This window comes from Rutilus rutilus, assembly GCF_951802725.1.
Source record: "Rutilus rutilus genome assembly, chromosome: 18".
NCBI classification, from domain to species: Eukaryota; Metazoa; Chordata; class Actinopteri; order Cypriniformes; family Leuciscidae; genus Rutilus; species Rutilus rutilus.
In genome coordinates, this window is record NC_140231.1 from 15987044 (window position 1) to 15996854 (window position 9811).

The window sequence follows — 9811 nt, forward strand, 5'->3', positions numbered from 1 at the left end:
AATATGGGCTTATATGTTAACTTTCAAAGTCAATTTATTTCTATCAGTGGGTTTTATGATCTCTTGCCCCATGCCAGGATCTACCAGGTGGCCCAAAGGCGAGCCAGGCAGAGACACATTGCAGTATGAGCCAGAACTGTCTATCATGTCATTCTCTCAGCTCCTCAACACATCAAGCTGCCCAAGTGAGAACTCGGAAATGAGAGAGGAAGACTGCCAAAACTCTGTCTGGCTTCATATTAGTATTCATGTTCTGCTGGCCTTAACCACTGTTGCACGTACACTCAGGGTCAAAAAATAAATAAAAACTAGCCCTACATGCTAACCATACAACACAATAAACAATGCAGCCCATTGTTACAAAACATTGTCATGGTAGCCATATTGTTTATGATAATTGAAAATCTGTCCCACTTTACCTGATGTCCCATCTTTGCTGATATACATTATTGGTATATATTTATAATTAAAATATCACAAACAATGGTCTTTATACTCATTCATTCATTGAAACTATTGATTTTGGTCACTATGGAAAATGTTTGTAATGATGAAGACAATTCAGACATATATCTTACCTTTATATTTTTGGTGATTTGAAATATCCCTCTTAGATAAATATGTATGTACGAACTAGAACTACATATCCCAGAATCCGTTTCTACCCGTGCGTCAGGCAGTACGCGATTAACCGGAAGAGACGTTATGGCTCATTTCTAGAAGGTGAGGAAGAAGTACTGAGTGATTGTTTTTATCTAAAATGTTCTGTTTAAAATGTCTTATTTTCATAATACTTATAAATATTAATATAAATGCAGGTTAAACTTAAAATAATGCATTCGTGTTTGCCGAGTGCAGAGCTTCTGAAGTGAAATCAGTCCTGTTAACACATGTGCTAATAATATGTATTGACTGATATTTTGATCTGAACCTGTTAATCTAAGCTACTATACTTCACTGTCGAATGTTTTTGTGATTGCGGTTTTTTATTTAATGAAGTTTCTGGAATGCTGAAGAAACATTCCATTATAAATTAAGTATGTTACGAGGTTTACCAGCTCTTAAGTAAGCATGCCATTTATGTTGATGACAATACGGCGATTCAAAGTCTGTTGTGATATTTCAGCACATTTAGCTGTACATGGTACTATTAGCTGAAGTATACTTTAGACTTATTCAATACTTGCATTATTTGACATGCTGTATTTTTTTCCCCCAAATAGGCTAAATGTGTGATCATTTTATGGGTACATATGTTTTGCATTGTTGGAGGAGGTGAATATGGTTTGAGGTCATTTACATTTGCTTCACTTAAATACTGTTCAGGTTGTGGTGACCATACAACTCCAGATGGAGACGGAGTCCGAGACGCTCTCAGCCGCCATGGCTAACACCTTAACAGTGTCAGAGACCAGAGAAACCACTGCAGACCACGAAGAAGACTGTTTCTATGACTGTGAGGACAAATTACCCGGAGAAGATGGACACACTGACGTTAAACGCACAGAGATGGCTCACAGCGATAGACTGGAGTCAGATGCCAGGACAGAAAAAGACAACAGCGTAGAAACTGAGAGCCTAGAAAACATGGATGACACTGACCGTATGTGTTTGGATAACACATCATCAGAGGATTCTGAAGAGCACGAGGACAGGTCGGCTGAAAAGAGACATGACTCGTTAACAGGAGATCCTGGGGAAGACAATGACGAAGAACAGGAGAAATGTGAGAGGTTTGTGGAGAACGATGAGAAGAGAGAGAGTGACTCGGATTCAGAATTTAAAGAAGAGGAGGTCAAGGTGACGGAGTATGATGAGGAATACCTGCGCGAGCTGGAGAAAGACCTGACGGAAGAAGAAAAAGAGGTTCTCCTCTTATTATTTTTCACATCCAGTTCAGCCTGTATCACATGCCATTGTCATTGATGTGCTCACTGTCTCTTGATATTTATATTTATTATTTCCTTATTCTAATTACAGAGCAGAAGAAAAGAGAGTTTAGAGCTGAAGGAGAAGGGCAACATGCAGTTCAAGAGTGGAGGTAAGACAACCCCAGTCAAAGATAAATCGGTTTCTTGCTGTCTGTTCTCACCTATTTTAATCTGCGAAGTGGCTCTAACTTCTGTTTGCATATGAATAGTTCACCAAAAATAATACGAATATCTGAAGTCCTTACACAGCTCTTTTCAAAACAGTGACGCTTCTTCACATATCTCAACTGTTTGGAATTTGAACATTGATAATAATAAGTTTCTTGAGCAGCAAAATCAGCATATTAGAATGATTTCTGAAGGATCATGTGACACTGAAGGCTGGAGTAATGATGCTGAAAATTCAGCTTTGACATCATAGGAATAAATCGCATTTTAAAATATATTCAAATTGAAACAACTTATTTTAAATTGTAATAATATTTCATACTATTACTGTTTCTGCTTCTTCTGTTGATCAAATAAATGTAGATTTGATGAACATAAGAGACCTATTTTAAAAAATAAATAAAAAATCTTTCTGACCCCCAAATTTTGAACTATAGTGTGTTTCAAGTTAAATCTGAATGCATAGTAATTATGCACAATATTATGATAATCAGTGAACAACTTAACTTTTAGTGTTCCTTCCCAACATTATCATATTACTTGAATATAGTGCTTTTAGTCTACTTTTATAACACTTTTCTGGTGGTTTTATGTAATCAAAACGAAAAGAGCTACTTACATAATACCAATAATAAATAAATAATGCTATCATTTTTTAATTTTTGGCTGAAAAATCCCTCGTTTTGTAAGGAAGCCTCATATACATATTAAAGATATTGTGTTTGTGGATGAGCTTCTGACATGTGATTGTTTCCAGAGCATGTAGATGCTGAGGAGTCTTACACGGCTGCCCTGCGTGTGTGTCCTGTGTGCCACAGTAAAGAGAGATCCATACTCTTCTCTAATCGAGCTGCCGCACGCTTGCATCAGGTGAACCTCAGGTTCTTTTTGTACAGATACAGAATGTATATTTCTGTTTTATTTTCTGGTGAGTGGGTCAGGTGTGCACTGTGTAAAGGTTTGTTTAAAGAGATGTCCTCTGAGGACACATAGTGTTTGCTTACTGTACTGCATTGCATAGACATAGCTTAAAGTCAGCATGAAACCAAAATTGATCTTAATTTTTTACAGAATGTTGCATTGTTTACATTAAATGATTTATCCATTCACATCATTATTATTTTTTTTAATTCATGTGCACTCATAATCTTCAATTAAAAACGTTAACCTCCCCTCCCCCATTTAGTTAGCAACGCCCAACTTTGTACGATCCAATCCATTCCCGAGGATGAAATCCCAGACCTGCCCTATGTTTTTTTTATTTATTATTATTATTCCAGAAGCCATTTCACTCAGATGTACAGTACAGGTCAAAAGTTTGGAAACATTACGATTTTCTTATATTTTTGAAAGAAGTTTCTAATGCTTATCAAGGCTGCGTTTATTTGATCAAAAAAAACAGAAAAAAAAAAAAAAAACAGTAATATTGTGAAATATTATTACAACTTAAAATAATAGTTTTCTATTTGAATATACTTTAAAAAATAATTTTATTCCTGTGATGCAAAGCTGAATTTTCAGCATCATTACTCCAGTCTTCAGTGTCACATGTGACATCCAGTCTATCACATGATCCTTTAGAAATCATTCTAATATTCTGATTTATTATGAGTGTTGGAAACAGTTCTGCTGCCTAATATATTTGATGAATAAAAGGTTAAAAAGAACTGCATTTATTCCAAATAAAAGAATATTTTCTAATAATATAAATCATCTTTACTATCACTTTTTTTATCAATTTAACACATCCTTGCTGAATAAAAGTATTGATTTATTTAAAAAAAAAAAAAAAATTACTGACCCCAAATTACTCACCAGTAGTGTATATTGTTGTTACAAAATATTTCTTCTTTTTTTTTGTACTTTTTTTTGTACTTTTCATTCATCAAAGTATCCTAAAAAAGTATCACAGGTTATGAAAAAATATTAAGCAGCAAAACTGTTTCCAACTTTGATAATGAATCATCATATTAGAATGATTTCTAAAGGATCATGTGATAGACTGGAGTAATGTTCCTGAAAATTCAGCTTTACATCACAGAAATAAATGATAATTTAAAGTATAATAAATTGAAAACCAATTATTTTAAATTGTAATAATATATCACAATATTACTTTTTTTTTTTTCTTTTTTTTTTTTTTTTTGATCAAATAAATGCAGGCTTGATGAGCAGAAGAAACTTCTTTCAAAAACATTAAAAATAGTAATGTTTCCAAACTTTTGACCTGTACTGTACGTCACAATAGGGAAGAACAGACTATGGCAAATTCGTTTTCATGCTTTAAACTATGTTCTAATGCACACTCATTGTTTTTTTTTTTTTTTTTTTTTTTTTTATCTCTATTTTGGAACCAGTCTAGTGTAAAAACATCTTGATACGATTACTACTTTAAGTGCTCAAATTTGATTGTTTTTCTTCCAGTGTGTGTTCTTTTACTCATTCATAGTTTTGCACATTAACTTTATTTTTAATTTTATCTGACAGGATAAAAAAGACAGCGCTATCAGTGACTGCTCTAAAGGTGAGAGTATATCCTGTACACATTGTGTTCTGTATCTAGAGAAAGTCTCACAACACACATTTACTGGCTGTTTTTATTTTCTATCTCTGATGTGTATCTTTATTTCCTTTTCCTGAGGAAATGTGATTTGAAACAAAGACGTTTCAGACAATGTGTATTGTATTTGTCATCCACAGCCATAGAACTGAATCCAAATTATGTCCGTGCCATTCTGCGGAGAGCAGAACTCTACGAGAAGACAGAAAAGCTTGATGAAGCTCTAGAGGACTACAAAACTGTCTTGGAGAAAGACCCGGGCATCCCTGCAGCTAGAGAGGCCTGTATGGTGAGTGTTTCTATGCCAGTGGCCTTTTGACTCCCAAAAGCCTTACACACCTAGTTAAATATCAAGATTCCAGAGGTTTTAAGTGCTGAGTGTTCTTCACAGTGTATATATATATATATATATATATATCTATATCTAATTTGCATTCCCACAAGCTTCTAGTGCAAAAATGTTGCCTATAAACAGTGTCGCCGCCTTATCAAATTCACATGATCAACCTCTCCTCTATTTTGCTTGGGAACTAATGTGGTCGAAACCAAAGTTTACTTGACTGTGTTCTCTGGACTCCTCTCAAGTGGAGGACTTCTACATTCCGATTGGTTGCCGCCGAACCGCGTCATAGCTCATTATAGGGATGGGACGATTACCGGTTTCACTATAAACCACGATAAAATGTACTGACGGTTAGTATTATCGTTTAAAATTGAATTATCATTAAAACCGTGTTTGATTATCGCGATTTTAATAACTCACTGTAAATCCTGTCCAGCCCAGGCTGACGCAGCCGCAGCGCGCAGTGTTGTTGTTGTTTTTTTTTATTCTAGAAGGAATGGCGGAAGGCAGATTAATGTTTCAAATCTTACATGATCACAAAAATATAATCAAACTCAGTAAACAATAAATCAACTCTGATTTCATTTTCAGTACAATCGAAAAAGGAGACGCAAGATGGCAAGTTGTATTTGAATGAAACGAGAGAGCGCGTCCGTTGTGATACATGTGCGCTGTGTTATAATGCGTTGTTATTGACGACGGTCATTATAAGTAAGGAAATGCCACAGAATATAATCTTGCTTAAAAAAAGTGCATAGAGCTGCTGTTTTATTTGTTGTTTGTTGATTTTCAAATCTAAAACTTGTTGAAATGTCTTCAGTGTGAGCATCAGTTATTTTTGAACACTTTCATCTCGTTTTAACAAAACCGTGATAATATTGATAATCACGATAATTTTGGTCACTATTATCGTGATATGAAATTTTCATACCGTCCCATCCCTAGCTCATTACCATAAAGTCGATCTGACTTCAACTCTCCTCGCCGCTCTCACCGTCCAAGACGTGCCGCACCGCCCTCACCGGAGCTCGCCGCTGGCTCTCATTGAAAATGAATGACTTCCGGCCATTTTGACGCTCTCGCCGGCGGTGGTGTGAACACACAGTTAGGCTTCAATATATTTATCATCTAATGTATGTGTTACAGAGCCAATTGAAAATCACAATTGTTTGATTCATTTTAAAATTGCATGATCTTAAATTCTTAAAAATAAAAAGTCATTGAGGGATAACAGCCTCAAATTAAGTTGTTTTTGTAGAATGTAAGACAGAAATTATACAGGTTTGTAACAACACGAGGATGAATAAATAAAAAACATTTATTGTCTCTAAATTTCTATTTCTATTTCTCTTTTAGCGATTGCCACGGCAGATTGAAGAGCGCAACGAGAAGCTGAAAGAAGAGATGATGAGTAAGATTGCATTTTTCTTTTTTGTATTTAATATTTTTGTCTGTCTAAGGTCAGAAACACCATGACGAGGTGCGAGATTAGAGATTAGTTTATTTAGGGCAGTACTACGGTAAATAAAAAATAAAATGCATTTTGTTATGGTCCATTCTTTTTTTTTTTATTTAGGGCTAATTTTGACCTAAACTTTATGTACTGACCATCATTGACTCTTGATTATATGGCTGATCTTAGCATATTGTTTGCAGGATACAGATATTCATGATGTGAATTTTAATCAAAATGCACGTCTTCCTCTTTTGTGTGTCCTGAGTGTTCTTCAGCAAATGTAATACAGTGCTATGCATAAGTTTAGACACCCATGCTTAAGTTGACTAAAAAGAGGAATAAAAAATCATCTTTTGGAAATTGAACTTAATGCCTTAATTAAAAAATGTTGGAAAAATCCAACCTTTAAGAACACCAATTTTCTTTGTGAATGAATAATAAATGTTCTTCCTTAAAATACAGGGTGCATAAGTCTGGACACCCCTATGTTAAATTCCCATAGAGGCTGGCAGATTTTTATTTTTAAAGGCCAGTTACTTCATGGACCCAGGATACTATAGATCCTGATAAAGTTCCCTTGGCCTTTGGAATTAAAATAGCCCCACATCATCACATAGCATTCACCATACCTAGAGATTGGCATGGAGTACTTTCCATAAGATCATCTCTCAATGCAAATCAAACCAGCTATTAGGCTAACTGAAATAAAACCATGCCAATCTCTAGGTATGGTGAATGCTATGTGATGATGTGGGGCTATTTTAATTCCAAAGGCCAAGGGAACTTTATCAGGATGCATAGTATCCTGGATCCATGAAGTAACTGGCCTTTAAAAATAAAAATCTATTCAAAGGGATGTCATCAGTCTGAGTGTTTCATGGTTGTCTGGAAAAAAAGAAACACTTTCTATTAAAGCTATTGCGATTAGAAAGTTCTAGTCAACTTCATTAATTAGTATATTTCAAAGAGTCCTTATAAACCAAAGAACCTTGGCTTGAAAAGAAAACCTTGTTGCATATATCATTTATGAAATCTCTAATGCAGTCTTCCTGAACATTTAGACATATTTTCACTTGACCATAAATTGCACTGCATTGAGACAAAGACTTGTGTCCATAAATTGGCTGTAGAGAACAGTATAAAACAACAACACAGTCAATTAGTGCAATTACTGGAGGGATGGATAAATGTATTCCACTTTTGTCATAATTTACATTTTTTATTATTATTATTACCATTATTATTATAATAATTAGTATATATTATTATAAATGGTTTTAAATCTAATGTTTAATGATTCTTTTGTTTTTAAAAAGCAGAAAAAACAAACAAAAAATGGTTTACACATCAGTTATCAAACACTTAAACATTAATAAATAAATAACTATTGGTGTCAATGATAAAACAACATCGGCTGAGCTCTAACACTACACTTTTTTGCCAACACTATAATTTTAGTAAAAAAAAAAAAAAAATTAATAATACAAATGAGAATAGAGCGCAACAGCACAGTCATGAGATAATAAAAATGAAAAGCAATTACAAGAGAAAGATTAATAAATGTCTTAAATCGTCCTCTTTTATTCCATTCTGTCAAAATTTACATCGCGATGATAATAATAAACATTATTATTATCAATACCTCCTAATACAAATTTTATGTAGTGTTAATAATTTAGTACTGATTTTATCAATCATAAAACATCGGCTGAACATCTGTATGTTTCTCTAGTAGATAGGTAAAGCCATATGATAACTAGTGTAACATGCAATTTTCTCTGGTTTCCATTACTGGTTAAATGTTTCTTGTTATTTTCGCTATGCTTTCTCAGAGCACATGCTGCTGCTGTCTGTTTTAAGGTATTAATAAATGTTGCAGACACTGTATGTTTCCTCTAAAGATCAGATCTCCAGTGTTGCTGTCAGGCTGAACTTACTGCAGCTCACAGTGAAGGGTGTTTCTGTTTAACACTTTATATTGATCTCACTGCAGTCCCAGTCACAGAGACTCTCCATAATCACTTTAGAGTCTTTAACCTTTCTCAGGCCAAGAAACTTGTTGGTGGAGAGTTGGAGCAAGTGGGACCCTGTTACATGTCGCAATTCAGAGTTGCATTTGAAGCCTAGCTTATATTAATGTATTTAAACACTAAAGTCATATGTGCTTTACATTTCAATTTTATTTAATGCTTTTTAATGAGGTTGTTTCAAAGGGAGGGTCAAACAAAAGTTAAATCTGTATTTGTGTTTTTTCATAGAAATTACACTATTGTTCAGAAGTTTGGGTCAGTAAGATTTCTCTTGAAAGAAATGAATACCTTTATTTAGCAAAGATTTGAGAAAAAAGTGACAGTGTTGTTCAAATAAGTGCAGCCTTTGTGAGCCCAAGAGACTTCTATTTGAACTTTTGAACCAAAGTGTGTGTGTGTGTATATATATTGACAGGTCATATTTATAATTTGTTTTCGCTTTGTCTTCTCAGGTAAGCTGAAAGACTTGGGCAACATGATTTTACGACCCTTTGGTCTCTCCACCTCCAACTTCCAGGTCAACCAAGATACCACAGGATCCTACTCCGTAAATTTTGTTCAGAATCCCAATAACAACAACAGATAGCAAGCTAGAGTCCGTTATTATAGTGATAAACTGTCAACTCCCCCCGTTCAAGTGTTCGGACTATCCAATCATATTCCCTGTCACGGACGAATAATGTAAGCTGTTTCCATTTGATTTGGCCAATCACATAATCAGCTCATGTCAGGTGGCTTTTAAGTCTGTATTATTTTGGCCATTTTTTCAGCATGCCAGAGTGTTACGTGTGCAGTGAAGCCGGTATCAGTGACCCACAGACTGTCAGTCGTGTACAATGAGAATAATGGCAGTAATCAACCAAACCTGCGTTCACATTAAACCAGTGGTTATTTGAGATCCTGTCTGCATTGCCTATTGTGACTTTTCTTTGATGTATTTAATACAGCATGATTTATTAAAGATTACGCCACACAGTTTGGTACAAGGCAAAAAAAAAAACAGGTTTAATTTCATAAAGAGATATACATTTAATACAGTAATAAAACAAATGTATGCCCGTGACCCCCATCTTCATTTGTATAGTCAGGAGAGCTCTCAGATTGTACTGAAACACAAGTATTTACAACAGCAAGCTGTTCTTCACTCGCTCTAAATTCCCTTTTTTACAGGACTCAGGTTGAGCATGTGCAATGAATGATTCCACCTACGGCTATTAAAGGAAAACCTTGAGGCGAACAATCTGAAAAAGCTTCGTATGACTAAGAGATAGAAAAGATGCTGTCATGTTTGACTGTTTGTATAGTTAGAAAATCATTTATAAA

At 34.6% G+C, this 9811-nt stretch overlaps 1 protein-coding gene across 1 annotated transcript; it reads left to right on the forward strand.

Annotated features, from left to right (window-relative positions):
- Positions 1-645: 645 nt before the first annotated feature.
- On the forward strand, positions 646-9391 carry ttc1 (tetratricopeptide repeat domain 1). Its single transcript, XM_084388092.1, has 8 exons — positions 646-723; positions 1327-1866; positions 1981-2041; positions 2857-2969; positions 4587-4623; positions 4800-4948; positions 6359-6413; positions 8941-9391. Exons 2-8 carry the CDS (start codon positions 1351-1353, stop codon positions 9072-9074), a joined length of 1065 nt encoding a protein of 354 aa, XP_084244218.1. The 5' UTR covers positions 646-723; positions 1327-1350; the 3' UTR covers positions 9075-9391.
- Positions 9392-9811: the final 420 nt, after the last annotated feature.